At 44.4% G+C, this 15,392-nt stretch overlaps 1 protein-coding gene across 3 annotated transcripts in view; it reads left to right on the top strand.

The window, feature by feature from the left end:
* The window catches only part of LOC115090877, an 88,363-nt gene that overhangs the window by 45,712 nt on the left and 27,259 nt on the right, over window positions 1–15,392 (top strand). For 2 of the 3 annotated variants that reach the window (XM_029600490.1, XM_029600489.1), the window contains 3 exons: window positions 1,346–1,405; window positions 1,944–2,026; window positions 15,128–15,223. In XM_029600490.1, coding sequence (XP_029456350.1) covers window positions 1,346–1,405; window positions 1,944–2,026; window positions 15,128–15,179 — 195 coding nt within the window. In that variant the 3' untranslated portion in view covers window positions 15,180–15,223. Of the gene's footprint in view, window positions 1–1,345; window positions 1,406–1,943; window positions 2,031–15,127; window positions 15,224–15,392 lie in introns of those variants that run through there. The other variant, XM_029600491.1, reaches the window with a different exon arrangement.

Here is a 15,392-nt window from a genome sequence, read left to right as displayed (position 1 = left end):
GGGAGGTCCCCTCCTGCACTACTGGCGCAGCTCCCAAGCCGCGGAGGATCCCTCCGCTCCCGAAGCACAGCCTGTGCAGAGGGAATGGGAATTGAGTCGGGCCAACCAGAATCCGCAGGCCCTGCACACCGCCATACACAGTTTGGCGCCATGCGGTTTGCACCGCCACGCAGCCAGAAAAGCCCGCTCCAAGGCAGGCTGTACCACAAGGGAATCTTCAGCACTGCGTGCTGTCAAACAGCATGCAGGGGCTTGCGCAGGCCAAGCAACATTCACCAAAAATCTAGCTGCACAGTTCAAGTTTTCCCGCCGGGGAAAACAACAAACCGCAGCACTGCAACCCTCATCCTCCTGCACCTCGACAGCTCCTGCTGTCCAGCGCCCTGTTCACTGCACTGTCGACCAAAATCTCCTGGCTGATGATGGTCTTTACTCATTTTTTTTTACTTTTTTTTTTTTTTAAACCAACTTAAACAGAAGAACAAAAAGGGTACTTCCCTTTACCAAGGCAGTGGCTGGCAGGAGGGGACTACGGAGACTAAGAAGGGAGCCAGTCCCCTGGCTATCACTGTCTCCGGCACCGCAGGGCTACCACCATTAGGGGTATCCAACCCCCTCGTTTTCCCGACTCCATTCGAGGGAATGCCCACAAGGAACTTAACACCTCGAGGAGCTGCTTCAACCATCTTATGTCCAAATGCCAACTTTCAGTCAGAACTGCAGGTTTGCACCTCTGTCATCTGCTGGAGACAAAGAAATACTGAGGGACTGCCATGGTGGCAGTTTTGGTTAGGTAGCAGTGGCCATCAACGTTTTTGTTCTCTGCTTCCATCTGCTGGTAGGGATGCAAACCCCCTTGTCTGGACTGATCTGGGTATGTTCAGGAAGGTAGTAGCAGAACCTTATATAAGCTTAGAACAGTTGTGTGATCATTCTGCTTGATTGCAGAACACAAATGGGGTAGGAAGATTCCTATATATTTATGTTTTAGAGGTATTTATGTATTTGATATATGTTCAGAATTGATGTGGATAAAGTCCATTGGATGTTTTTATTGCCTCTCTGCATTGGGTTGTTAGAGCAGTTAGTCTGTATGAGTAGGATGATCCTAATTATAGGGACAAGAATGATGGGTATTACTGTTTCTAAAGCATCATCATAAAAAAAATAGACATGCAGAGGCAGGACTTTGATTTGAGGAAGAAATGTGTGTGACTGTGTGTGAGGGGGGGATGGTGGTTGTGGGAAGTGTGTACATGTGCCTTTGGAGGTCACATAGGTACAGCTTTAAAAAAAAAAAATTAAATCTTTTTTGACAGAAAATGTGCTCCTGCTTTTTTTTTAGGAAGTTCTGTTTGATGTAAAGGAAACAGAAGTCATTGTAAAAGAGAAAACATCTTCCGAGGTAAGAAAGTGTTTCTAAACAAAAGGGAACATTAGATAAGGCAGCTTTAAATCTAGTCAGACCCAGCAGATTGGGTCTGACTAGATTTGCATGCACCCAGGAGTGTGGTGCATGCAACTGCAAGCTTGTCCAATGTCCAAAACATCTGCAAAAATGTATTTGGCCACTAGTTTCATCAATAGGGAATCAAATGAGAAGTATTACCAAGTCCAACCTTCAGAGATTTCCTTCCTTTCATAGTAATTGTAATTAACCCACGTACTTTAGTGGATACCAGTGTACCCCAATCCATTTCTAGATCTCCACATTTACTTGTTGTTAGCGTCTTGATCCTATCCCCCTCCTAGAGTCCACATGAGCATGCTCAAATGTATATTGGGGCTTTGGTTGCAATAGACATCTGAATTGGAAAGCTGGCACAGAGGCACTGTTTCCCTCCTCTTGTATAAACTACTGAATAAGTAGTTTGTCACAGAGCAAAATCTTATCTGTAACCTTTTTTTTTAACACTATGCATGTGTTGACTCTCAAACTCTAGGTTCTGTTCCATTACCCTTACCCAGAAATCTCCTGTGTGGGTCGCCGTCTTGGCAATAATAATATTTTTGCCTTCTGCATAATGTAAGTAACAGCAGGGACTTTTTGTATGTTTGCACAGTGCTGCGTATGTCGTGTAGCGTTATAGAAATAACTGTTCTATAGCATTCATGTCATAACTCTGGATTAAGCAGGGGAAATAAGAACTTTAGAGGATGCCTTATAAAGTATTTAAAAGTTTGCAAAATATTTCTTATAAAATCTTTAAACTAAGGATTTTGCTTTTTTTTAATTTTTACTCCTGAAAACAGCTAGGTTAGTAAAAGATGCAAATGATCTCTTATTGCCTCTGGTTGGTCTGTATTGACTGTGGGCATCACATTCCATAAGAGCCCAGCCAGACCAGTCCAGATGCATGGGGATTAATGCTCCTCTTCCATCACATGGATACAGAACAACAAGTTTGCTGGCTTCTGAAGCCAATAAGTAGTTCATGTAAGGAGTGATTTGAACTTTGAAAAGTGGTAGTTGCCACTTGAATTTGCTATCTGAAACTGTTTTTGGAAAATGATACTTATAAGTGTATTGTCTTGAAACTACATGGTAAGAAAAGTGGTGCAAGGAATCGGGATTTGGGGGTCTCTGTTAAAAGGGATATTTTTGGAATTAGTGATTATTTATTTTGTTGGTTCTGTTTGGAGGGTTGATGTGTATGTGTTGTGTGTAGGGCGAGTTGATGAGAGTTTTGGGAGGATAATGGGGTTATATGATTTGTATATCTATTTTCCGCGATTTCTTTCTGGGGAGCTCTTGGGCCCCGGTTGTTTTTTTCGGTTGTTTTGTAACATGAAGGAAACTATGCATTCTTGTGCAAGAATCCTTCTCTTGTTTACATCTCTAGATTTTTTCCTGTATCCAGGAGGTTCTAGACCTACTGTCGTCAGGGTTTCCTGATCCAAAACCCTGCTGTAATGTTTTCCATGATGCAAAGTTTATTTCTTGTTGGCACTCACATTACTCCTCTGCCTTAGGCGCCTCTGCTATGCATGGGGGTTTTGTGTCTCAGCTGTTTCTATGTTTTTCCACAGTACCTCACGGACAGGTATAGCACTCTCGATCTCCTCAAAAAAAAAAAGAAAATAATAGAAAAATCAGATGCCTAGTCACCATGCCAAAGAGCCCAGGTTTTAAATACTGCTCTTGTGGGAAAATAATGTCGATGACCGATGGACATAATTGTTATTTATGTCCCGGTCCCGACCACGACCAGGCCGCATGTAAAGATTGTGGCAGGATTTGCCAACGGGCCGAGAAAATGGAGAGATTGAGGCACCCATCATCATATGCCCCTTCTCCGACCAACAAACGATTGACACAATCCTCTCCTGGTAAGAAAAAACCCTGGTCCGAGGCTCCACAATGCACCCATTCAGCTTCGGAAGGCCACGTGCTGAAGACTGCGTCGGTGTCGATGCCTCGTGCGTCGAGTGCCGAGCCGAGGCTGATGCCTATGACGCAATCGCTATCAGACCCTGCATTGGTCTTATATCCATCTTGCCTCACCCGATGTACCCGACGCATTGTAGGCGTCAATGCCTACGATGTACTCCGATGCATACAAAGACCACACGACACACACGACACATAAAATCAAGAAATCTTCTCAGCTGCACACATCGTCACATGTTTCAAAAGAAAAACCAACTGAGACACCCCGTAAGTCTTCTACCAAGACAAAACATATCGTGACACCTTCTGGAGCAACCTCTTCAACAAGATCCGCTGCTCCATATCCCACATCTCCACAAGGGAGTCGACACTCCCCCTCCTCGGTCTTGTCTGATATAACCATAGAGGAACCAGCGGGTAATTGGGACTCATCACCAGATATCCAATGCCTGCCTCGCCACTCTCGGAAGAGGTCAGCCTCTCCACATACACTCTTGACTCAGGATTGCTTCTCTACTGCAAGCAAGCGGCCATGCAAAGATGACATGAGCAATATTCCACCTCAGAGACCATCGGCCCAAGAAACAATGTCTCAAATTTCTACCCTTCTACAGAATTTCTTCCAGGGCCCACCGTCACATGATCCTCCAGCACTCTCGGAAACACATGGGATTTCATTGTCGCATGTTTTTCCTGCTTCTCCATAAAGAGAAACATCCCCTCGGGATTCGGCTTCACCTCCACCTTCCCCTCATGTAACATCTGCAGAACTCTCACCCCTTTCATCGCCGGGCAGTTCTACGGGAATTCCATTGGACCCTCCACAAGACCAACCCCAACCTTCTTCACCGCCAGAAGATCTCACTTATTCTCAGTTTTTGGAGAAGTTGGGTTTAGCCCTAAATATAGAAACCCGAAAACTCCTGGATCCCAGATAGGAGGTTATGGGGATCCTTCAGATTTTAGAAGTGCCAGCCGAACCATCTGCTCTTCTTTCCCACCAGGTTTTGGAATCCCTTATGGACAAGACTAGGGATACTCCGCATCTTGTTTCTCCTACATCCAGAAAACTGGACCTCAAGTATAGGATGCAGTAGACTTCTTGTTATTCTAATGTCCAGATTCCTCATAATTCATGAGAGGTCTAGAACGGGTGGATGTGAATTGGTTTTTTACTCTTTCGGATAATAGAAAGACTAGGGGGCACTCCATGAAGTTAGCTTGTGGCACATTTAAAACTAATCGGAGAAAGTTCTTTTTCACTCAACACACAATTAAACTTTGGAATTTGTTGTCAGAAGATGTGGTTAGTGCAGTTAGTATAGCTGTGTTTAAAAAAGGATTGGATAAATTCTTGGAGGAGAAGTCCATTACCTGCTATTAAGGATTGGATAAGTTCTTGGAGGAGAAGTCCATTACCTGCTATTAAGTTCACTTAGAGAATAGCCACTGCCATTAGCAATGGTAACATTAAATAGACTTAGTTTTTGGGTACTTGCCAGGTTCTTATGGCCTGGATTGGCCACTGTTGGAAACAGGATGCTGGGCTTGATGGACCCTTGGTCTGACCCAGTATGGCATGTTCTTATGTTCTTATGTTGTGGAATCAGCAATGAAAGGAGCTAAGAAGAACAGGCTATATTCCAATACACCACCAGACAAAGATGAATTTGGTCGTAAAATTTACCAGAACTCCATGCTCGGATCCCAAATACATCAAAACCAGTTCTATATAATCCAGTATTTGTTCAATTCTACTCAACAACTTCAACCTTTCCTTGTAAAATCTCATGGGGATGGCCCCCTTCCACAACCCTTTCAAGACTTACAAGAAGGCTTGCGCCATTTACTAAGAACAGCATATGAGGCCTTTGATACATCTGCCAGATCTTCAGCCACTTCAATCTCAGCTAGACGTCTAGTGTGGTTGCGTGCAAGTAGCATAAGGGAAGATGTTTATGACAGATTGGCGAACTTGCCATGTAGGCCTGATAATCTCTTTGGAGAAAAGTTCAGAGAAACCGTTTCCCAAATAAAGGAACAGAATATGGCAGTCCAATCATTAACATCTCCCTCAGACACACCATCAACATCCAGGCGTTACTTCAGCCAGTACAAAAGAGGATATTACTATAGGAGACCGTACCGTTACTACCAACCGTACCTCCAAAATTACAGACAACAAACTTACCAACAGCAAAGACCTCAATCTCAACTTCAAGGACAAAGACCTCGGCATATATCCCAAAGACAAAAGAAACCACAAACGTCTCAACCCCCAACCAAACAACCTTTTTAGATGCACTCGCCACAACAGCAACAAAGCATGTAGGGGGCAGACTCTCCTTATTTCATCCGAATTGGTCCGCAATCACCACAGACCAGTGGGTACTGGATATAATCTCACATGGTTACAACTACAGTTCAATTATATCCCAACACTCCCCTGTCCTATTCGACCCAGGACGTCATATGCACAAATTCCCTCACTGATGCAGGAAGTAAAAGTACTGCTTCAACAAAGAGCAATCTGCCCAGTCCCTTTCTCACAAAGGGGGAAGGGTTACTATTCCCAATACTTCCTCATTCCCAAAAATCAGGAGGTCATCATCCCATCCTGGACCTTCGAGCTCTCAACAAACATCTCAAGAAAGAAAAGTTCAAGATGACCTCTCTCAAGACAGTCCTTCCTTTTCTACAAACCAATGACTGGATATGTTCCCTAGACCTAAAGGATGCGTACACTCACATTCCAATGCATAAGAAATTCTGGCATTACCTCTGTTTCCAAGTGGGAAATCAGCACTATCAATACAAAGTACTCCCTTTTGGTCTCTCCTCTGCCCCAAGAGTCTTCACGAAATGTCTTCCTGTTGTTGAGGCACACTTACACAAAAAAGGGATAAAGATTTTTCCATACTTAGACGATTGGCTAATCGACTCCTCCAATGCCCAGATCCTACAGACTCATGTTGAAGAAACTACTTTGTCTAGAGAGTCTGGGTTAGATTATAAACTACAAGAAGTCCCAGCTCCATCCCTCTCAGGAGATACAATTCATCGGAGCGAAAATTCAGACTCCCAATTCCAGAGCCTTTCTGCCACTGGACAGAATTCAGACTTTGAGGTCCCTTTGTCAATCTCTCCATCATCAGAAATAAATACACTTCCATTCAACAAATACTGGTCCTATTAGGCCACATGGCCGCATCCATTCATGTGGTTCAAAACACACGTCTACACATAAGACGTCTCCAATGGGGTCTCAAAACTCAATGGAGCCTCAAAACTCAATGGAGCCAGATTACTCAACAAATCTCCCAAAGGATAAAAATTTCAAGATCCATGCTCAGAGACATCCTTTGGTGGCTCAGTCCTTCAGTCTTAACCGACAGATGTCTACTGCGGGGGCCTCCTCCTCAACTTATCATAATGATGGACGCATCAATGAAAGGCTGGGGAGCCCATCTCCTACACTTAAAAACCCAAGGAGTCTGGTCCAAGAGCGAGCAAGCGCTTCAGATAAACTTGATAGAACTCAGAGCAATAAAAAACTCTTTACTAGCATTCCAGTCATGGATACAGAACAAATCTGTGATGATTCACATGGACAACCAAGTAGCGATGTTCTACATAAACAAGCAAGGAGGATCAGTTTCCTTGATTCTTTGCAAGGAAGCAATTCAGATATGGGAATGGGCAGAGAACAGAGTTCTGCTTCAGGCATCCTACCTACCAGGTCTTGCGAACACAAAAGCGGACAAACTCACCAGGGTTTTCCACCCACACGAATGGTCACTGAAGCAAACAGAAGAAACCAGAATCTTTGCACAGATATGGACCTTTTCGCTTGAGAGGACAACAGAAAGTAAGGAAGTTCTGCTCACTTCTTCCGAGCATACACAGGACATCACAGGATGCTTTCCTGATTCCTTGGACGGACAGCCTCGTATACGCCTTCCCACCAATTCCGTTAATTTCACGCACAATTCAGAAATGTATAGCAGTCACAGTGGGGTAGATTTTCTAAATTTGCGCGATCGCGTACTTTTGTTCGCCCACCAGGCGCGAACAAAAGTACGCTGGATTTTATAAGATACGCGCGTACCTTATAAAATCCAGGGTCGGCGCACGCAAGGGGGTGCACATTTGTGCAACCTGCGCGCGCCGAACCCAGCGCACGCTGCCTGTTCCCTCGAGCGGCCTCGGAGGGAACTAATCAATGATCCCTTTCTACTGTCTCAGGACAAGGGGAATCTCATACATCTCATGCAGTCATCTCTTCACTTAACGGCATGGAGATTGAACAGGAGGTACTAAATGAACTAAATCTCCCTCCCAATATCACAGATATTTTGATAGGAGCCAGAAAGCCTTCCACCAGGAAGAATTGTGCTTTCAAATGGAAGAGATACTCGAATTGGTGCAACCAGCAGAGAGTTAACCCTTTTCAATGTCCTCCACAAATACTACTATCCTACCTGCATAACTTATCCCTATCAGGCCTAGCAGTTACATCCATCCGCGTTCACCTCAGCGCAATAGCAGCTTACCACTCAACGAATACCGGATCTTCCATCTCTTCTCATCCTCTGATTTCAAAATTAATGAAAGGTTTAAATCACTTACACCCACCAATTCAGAAACATCCAATCCCATGGGATGTAAATCTGGTCCTAGAAGCTCTGATGAAAGCTCTATTTGAACCCATGTCATCTTCATTGTTCAAATTTATGACCTGGAAAGTCCTTTTCTTGGTGACCATCACCTCGGCTAGACGAATAAGTAAACTCCAAGCACTGGTAATCAACTTCCCTTATCTATAGTTTCATAACAATAAAGTCTTATTACGGACTCACCCTTCCTGTCTCATCCTTTCATTTGAACGAGCAATCTCCTTGCCAGTCTTTTTCCCGAAACCACACTCCGATGACCGTCAAAAGATTCTTCATACATTGGACTGTAAGAGAGCTTTGGCCTATTACAAAAATAGGTCTCAGCCTATCAGGCGTATCTCTCAATTATTTGTCTCGTTTAACCCGAAAAACCCGGGACAACCAGTCTCTAAAAGAACTCTATCAAACTGGCTAAAGGCTTGCATCCAATTCTGCTACTCCCAAAAGTCGATTTCTCTACCAAATACAGTTAGAGCTCACCAGATCAGAGCCACAGCCACTTCAATAACACGTTATAAAATCGGGGGTCGGTGCATGCAAGGGGGTGCACAATTGTGCACCCTGCAAGCGCAGACCCGTCCCACCCCTCCCCCTAACCTTTCCACCCCCTAGCCCTATTCAAACCCCCCCCCCCGACCTCTATTTTACCTTTTGCACCTGCCTCTGGGCAGGCGCAAGTTGCGCGCGCCGGCAGCCTGCCAGCACGCGATCCTCCCACACAGCGGCAAATGGCCACTGTGCTGGAGGCCGCTGGCCCCGCCCCTTTTTTTGAAGCCCTGGGATTTAGACGCGTCCCAGGGCTTTACAGGCGTCGCCAGGCCTTTATAAAATAGGACTGGCGCGCTTAGGGCTTTTAAAATCTGGCCCACTGTGCGCAACCTATGTGCTTGGGACTCCCATGCTGCATGGCTAAATGCCCTGCTTATCGATGGAAAAAAGCAATTGTGCTTACCATAAACGGTGTTTTCCGCAGATAGGGAATTTAGCCATGCAATCTCCCTCCCGCCTCCCTGGACAGCCATTCCTTTCAACACCTACACTCACATATAGCTTGGAAAAACCAACTGAGGAGACGGCTCGAGGAGCGTGGGAACGCCGGTGCATGCGCACTTCAAAGCTCTTCGAGCTGAGAGAGTAAGCTCCGCCTCGTGACATCACGGATGACGTCACCTATACTGCATGGCTAAATTCCCTGCTATCTATGGAAAACACCGTTTACGGTAAGCAAACTTGCTTTTATCTTTTTTGTTCACTGTTTTAACTTGTTGGTAATATACTCATTAGTTTATTACTACTATGCTTGATACTGATTTGAAATCTCAAGTAAATGAGAAGCTGGCTGAGCCTGGTGTTTTGCATGCATGATCGTTGAGCATTTCTCTGGGACCCCAAGTTTGTGGAGTCACTGTGCCCCCAGAAAAACCCTCAGGGAATAAATAGCTTTGTGGGCAGGTTAATTGTCTGAAAGCAAGCTGAACCACAGTTGGTGGGTGGTGGTTCCCAGTAGAAGGTCTCAAGTGCAAGTGCAGGCGAGACCTTTTCAGTATCTATGGGTTCAAACTTTGGTGGGTGTTAAGGGAAGTAAGTGCAAAGACGTTACATGACACCATTGATGATCCTCTCATAGAAATGTCGAGATAGGCCTATCAGGTCTAAGGAAATCAAAAACTCTCCCTATCATACTTTTGCCATGACTAATCTTAAGGTCTCCATTCTGAAAAAGGAGACCTTCAATACCTTGAGGATCTGCTTCAAGTCCAGGATGGGATGAAAAGAATTCTCTAGGTTAAGAACTACAAAGTATATCTTCCTCGTCCCCACTGAGATAAAAGAATCACTACAACCACTCCTATACAATGAAGATGGTACAGAGTTATCTGCATCACTGCTTTTTTTAGACAGACATTACAAAAACCATCTGAAATAGGCTGGAAAAACTCCAGGGTATAACCTTCTCTTATTACTTCCAAGATCCACTGGTCTGTAGTAATCTGAACCCATCTCCGGTAAAATGTGGACAGCCATCCGCACCTTTGGCTCTGGAGCCTAAGACCCCACATTTTCATTGGGAATCTCGGGTTCACCCTGAATTTCCATCTTTGCTTTCCTCTTGCCACCTCAAAAGGGTTGAAATCTGCCAAAAGGCTGACCTCAGTGTGTGGATGAAACTTTCCCTGGTCTATATAGCACCTAGAGTCTGCAACCAACTCGTAGGCCATACACTACGAGAAGCACTATTTGACCTATCCTTGGGAAGCCTGGAGAAAGTACAGGGAAGGGCGACCAAAATGATAAAGGGCTTGGAATGGCTCCCCTATAAGGAAAGACTAAAGAGATTAGGGCTGTTCAGCTTGGAGAAGAGATGACTGAGGGGAGATATGATAGAGATTTACAAAATCATGAAAGGACTTGAACAGGTAAATATGAAATGGTTATTTACTCTTTTTGATAATACAAGGACTAGGGGGCACTCCATGAAGTTAGCAAATAGAACATTTAAAACAAATCAGAGAAAATTATTTTTCACTCAACGCACAAATTAAGCTCTGAAATTCATTGCCAGAGAATGTGGTAGTATAGCTGGGTTTAAAAAAGATTTGGATAAGTTCCTCAATAAGTCTATAAACTGCTATTAATCAATAGGGAATAGCCACTGTTTGTTGCCGGCATTAGTAGCATGGGATCTGTGTATTGTTTGGGTACTTGCCAGGTACTTGTGACTTGGATTGGCCGCTGTTGGAGACAGGATACTGGGCTTGATGGACTCTTGGTCTGACCCAATATGGTGTATCTTATGCTCTTATGTAAGCCTGGGGGTCTTAGATTCTCCCATTGCCCCCCTTAAAAGGGAGGTTTGCCAGCTGAGATTTAGATGTAGTTACCACCCAGTTTTCTCAACCAAAGCAGACATTTTGCCACCATCATCAAATCCATGCTGTGCGACAAATCCCTGACAAGATCATAAGAGGCATGAAGCCTAGAAGGCAGCTCCTGATTCAAGCTGAGCCACTTCCTCCAACTCCATTCCAAAGAGTGCAATAAACTCTCCCAAAAGCTTTGAGACAGCCTCAGACCTGCTCTTGGCACATTGCCACTACCCAGTGTTACCTGCATTACTAAACCAGAGACATCAAAGGCCTGCTTGAGCAAAGCCTCAATCCTCCTATCCTGGGTGTCCATGAGGATCATGCACCCTTCCACTGGTATCATGGTCTTTCTCATGACTATGCACACCAAGGTATCCAATCACAGGGCCTTTCCTCACTAGTCACAAGAGGATAAAGTCTCCCTATAGCCTTTCCTACTTTACACCTGGTGTCCAGGGAGTCCCATGCCATTGAGATAAACTTTCTGATCATCTTGAGCAATGGAAAGGCCTTTACTGGCCTTCTCCTGTGTTGCGATCGTGCCTGTTCTCGCCCTCGCTCTACCCTCTCTACCTTTGTGGTGACTCCCTTCGGGTCTGACGGACAGATGTTGCTGCGGCTTTTCCTCACCACTTCTTCCCGGAATCCCCGGGCTGGCCTGACACTGTGGATCCACCATGTTCCTGATGACGTAAGGGTGCGCACGCAAGCTCCAGAGTTTGTACCGGCAAGGGCACGAACCCCACTCTCTCTTCTTGATTTCAGATTGCTAAGACGGGATCTGGTACTTGCTCCTCGAGGGCCTACGTCCCTGAATGCTCAGAAGACTCCTTACTGCCTGGAAGCGATCGCAGATGTGAACACTGTGAGTTCTATTACAGATAGGAACCGGTACTCGCTCCACGAGGGCCTATCTTCCTAATCTCTGAAGACTCTCTTCTGTCTAAGACATTATCGCAGGTACTGAGATTGTGAGTTATTATTGCAGATTGCAGGTAGGAACCGTACTCGCTCCACGAGGGTCCATGTTCCTAACACCCTTCAAAGACTCTCTTCTATCTCAGAAGCTATTGCATAACTATATCTTGTGAATTACCATTACAGATTGCAGATAGGAACCGGTACTCGCTCCACGAGGGCCTATGTTCCTAAAACCCTCCAAAGAGTCTCTTCTATTCCAGAAGCCATCTAATGGAAATTGGTGAATCCTTGGGCTGATGGCAGATGACAGCGCCCCCAGGAGGATATCCTGAGAGGGACCACCGGCTAGGCTGGAGTATGGAGACAAACACAGATATTTCTTTATTAGATAGGAAGTAGAACCACCAGAGGTGGCAGTAGTGAGCTGATGTGCCCGGCAGGGCTGAAGTCCCTCAGATACTGGAACTGCGATCTCTGGGTTGCTGAGCTGGAGAGAGAGACTATAGGTAGTGAGTAGACAGGGTATGCTGGATACATAACCAGTAGTACATGATACACTCACAATTGTATATATCTGTAATGGCTTCTATGCAACAGAGAGTCTTCAGTATATTCAGGAACAGGAGCCGTAGGCAAGTACTGGTTCCTATATGCACGCTGGAATAAGAACTCACAATGTCTGTGTATTAAGTGTTTATTCCTTACACTACTAGAGCGGTATCATACAGACTGCCACTCTGTGGGAGCCAACCTACAACAGATCATTAACTCCGCCTACAGAGTATTACAAATTGCTAGCTCCTCCCCTTGGGGAAGCAGATCCATAACAGATTGCTACTCCTCCCCTCAGGAGGAGCTGATCGATAACAGATTGCTAGCTCCTCCCCTCTGGAGGAGCAGATTGCTAACAGATTGCTAACTCCCATCTGCTTGCTCCACCCATCAGCATAGCAGATTATAACATCCTGCCTGCAATGATGGGATCTTCTTCAGACTTATCCTTCCCCTCTTTAACCTCAGTGATGTTCAAAATCATCTAGGACTAAATAATAAGAGAGGATAGCTCCTCTTTCCTAAACAAATGGATTATAAGAGCTTCCTACTCCTCCCTGGCGGAATACAGAAACATAGAAACAACGGCAGAAAAGGGCCAAACATGACCTTCTTTATCCCACCGTTGTTAGATATCTAAATTTGAGGATCTTCCTTCCTCCAGGTTCCAGTCCTCCTCCCCCTCCCCATGTGCCCTTTTGAAAAACCGGATCAGTGGACAACCTTCCTGAGATGGGCAGCGGGTTGGATTGGAGGACCCTGCACCCTAACTTTACCCCAGAGTAAAAACCTGAGTCAACTGAGGAACTGAGGAGAGAAAGAAGCTACCATAATGTTCACAGAAGAGGGGTAGCTGTTGATCTATGCAATTGTAATAAGTAAGCATATTGTTAGAACTGCTGCGGACAGCATGAGCTGTACTGTTTTATTCTGATATGTTCAGAGCTGCTATAATTCATTTTAAGTTTAGCTTGTTGATGTTTTGTATGGTATGTTATTTCTGTTTGATTTTTGTGACTGTTTATATTTTATGAGTGTTCTGCATTGTGTATCAATTTTGATTTTATGATTAGATCTTACATTGTATGAATGTTGGTTTCTTAACTGCCAAGAATTGGAGATTTAAATACATAATAAAAGACAAAGGTACCTCCAGGTTTCCCTAATGTTAACCCTGAGATCATGGGAGATAGCACCAGAGGGATCTCCAAATTTTCACTGCCATGCAGCTGCGAAATGGCTGCTCTTTCTGCTACAGCACTCAGTAGATCAATGGGAACACCTTTTACAGACTGAACTCCCATTATTGGAGTCCTCTGAGATGCGACCTCTAGCTGCTTAACTGAATTCATCTATATAAGCTTTACATAACATCAACTACCCCCCCCCCCCCCCCCCCCCCCAACCCTTCCCCGGATACAGTGTGGCAGGACCTGTACGCACAACATAGACTGCCACACTTCACAAGCTTCGTTGCCCAGTTATAGCTTCTCTCCCCTCAGACATTCATGATTCCATGAGATCCCCAACTCCTGCTGCCAAAAAAACAGCTCTGACTTTCGCTTTTTTAATTTTTCAAATCTATCAATTTGATAACAGCATGCCAGGAATTGAGGAAAGAGCAAGGCTGAAGGTAAAGTGACAGTGAAATTATTCATCCTTGCAGAGAAAAGAAAAATTACACAGACTATGTCACTGCCTCAGACCCCAAGTTTGGGAGTTCTAGAAGACAATTGGGAGCCCCTACCTGGCTTTTGTTGTGCTTAGCCTAGGAAGGATTATCCCCAGGAGCTGCCAAATACTCCTTTTCAATCCTGTTCATGCTCACAACATGGGCTACTTGCCTACCATCTGCTGGAGACATAAAATACTGGCAGGCTGAGGGAGCACAGGACCTTATATAGTGTAACGTCAGCAAACTTTTTCCATCTCCATCTGCTGGAAGGGGAGCATAAACACACGTCTGGCTGAAGAGCAAAGTATTGCTGGTTAGTGTAAGTTTTGATACAACCAGTAGCCACCATAACTCTTGAGGTCACCGGTCAGACACTGGTGGTGGTGGTGGTGGAATGTTCCTGCAGCAGAGACCCAAAGGGGATCAACCCTTGAAAGTGATTGGGAGGAAGATGGGTGGGGGAGATTTTTGGGGTATTTTAGATGAATGGGTTTAGCCTCATCCACTTAGGCCTGTTGTAGGAAAGTGGAGTATTTAGTTTGTGGAGAGACCCTTTTTGTTAGCTTGGGGGTTTGGTATTGATTGGGAATTTTGGGGAATATCTGTGTAACATAGCGTTTCCCTCTTGAAGAGCAGGGGCAAGGCTTTGGGCATAAACAGGAAATGTATTTTGTAATCACTGTTTTGCTATTGTAATATTTAATATTATTTTGCTATGCATGTAATGTTCTTATGCATTTATGTGGTTAATGACTTGTTATGAATATTTATTGTAATATGCTTATTAACCATGAGGTGTAACATACTGACTATTGGTTTACCAGTAGAAAGGTATTACTCAAACTGAAATAACCCGATAGTAGATAGAATAGCTGTCTTAAGAGAAACATTCATGGTCTGATATCCACAAATGTGAGGCTGTTTCAGGTCTGTGTCAAACTAATGGTTAGATTTCCTTGAAGAGAATTACAATAGTGGTTTTAATGGAAGAAAGACTAGTACTTGACAATGGTACTTTAACTCATGCTGAACTTGTTCCTTACAGGGAATCCTCTGATTGCTTCAGCCCAATGTACTTTCCAGTGTCTTGTGTTTAGGACACATTCTGCAATGGAGTGTGAGGAGATAATTAAGAGAATTGGTAAGACTTTTTTTCACATTTAGAAAGAAATGTGATTTAGAGAATTGGGGCTTTTCTTCATATTTAAAAGTAAAATTCTTTTTAATACATGCTTGTGATGTAACCCAGTGCTCAAAAGAACAAAGCTGTGATCACTGATGCTCTCACTAAGCCAGCCACATTGACCTTC

This window comes from Rhinatrema bivittatum, chromosome 4 (assembly GCF_901001135.1).
Source record: "Rhinatrema bivittatum chromosome 4, aRhiBiv1.1, whole genome shotgun sequence".
In the NCBI taxonomy this organism is placed as follows: Eukaryota; Metazoa; Chordata; class Amphibia; order Gymnophiona; family Rhinatrematidae; genus Rhinatrema; species Rhinatrema bivittatum.
This window is presented reverse-complemented; position numbering and strand designations above follow the sequence as displayed.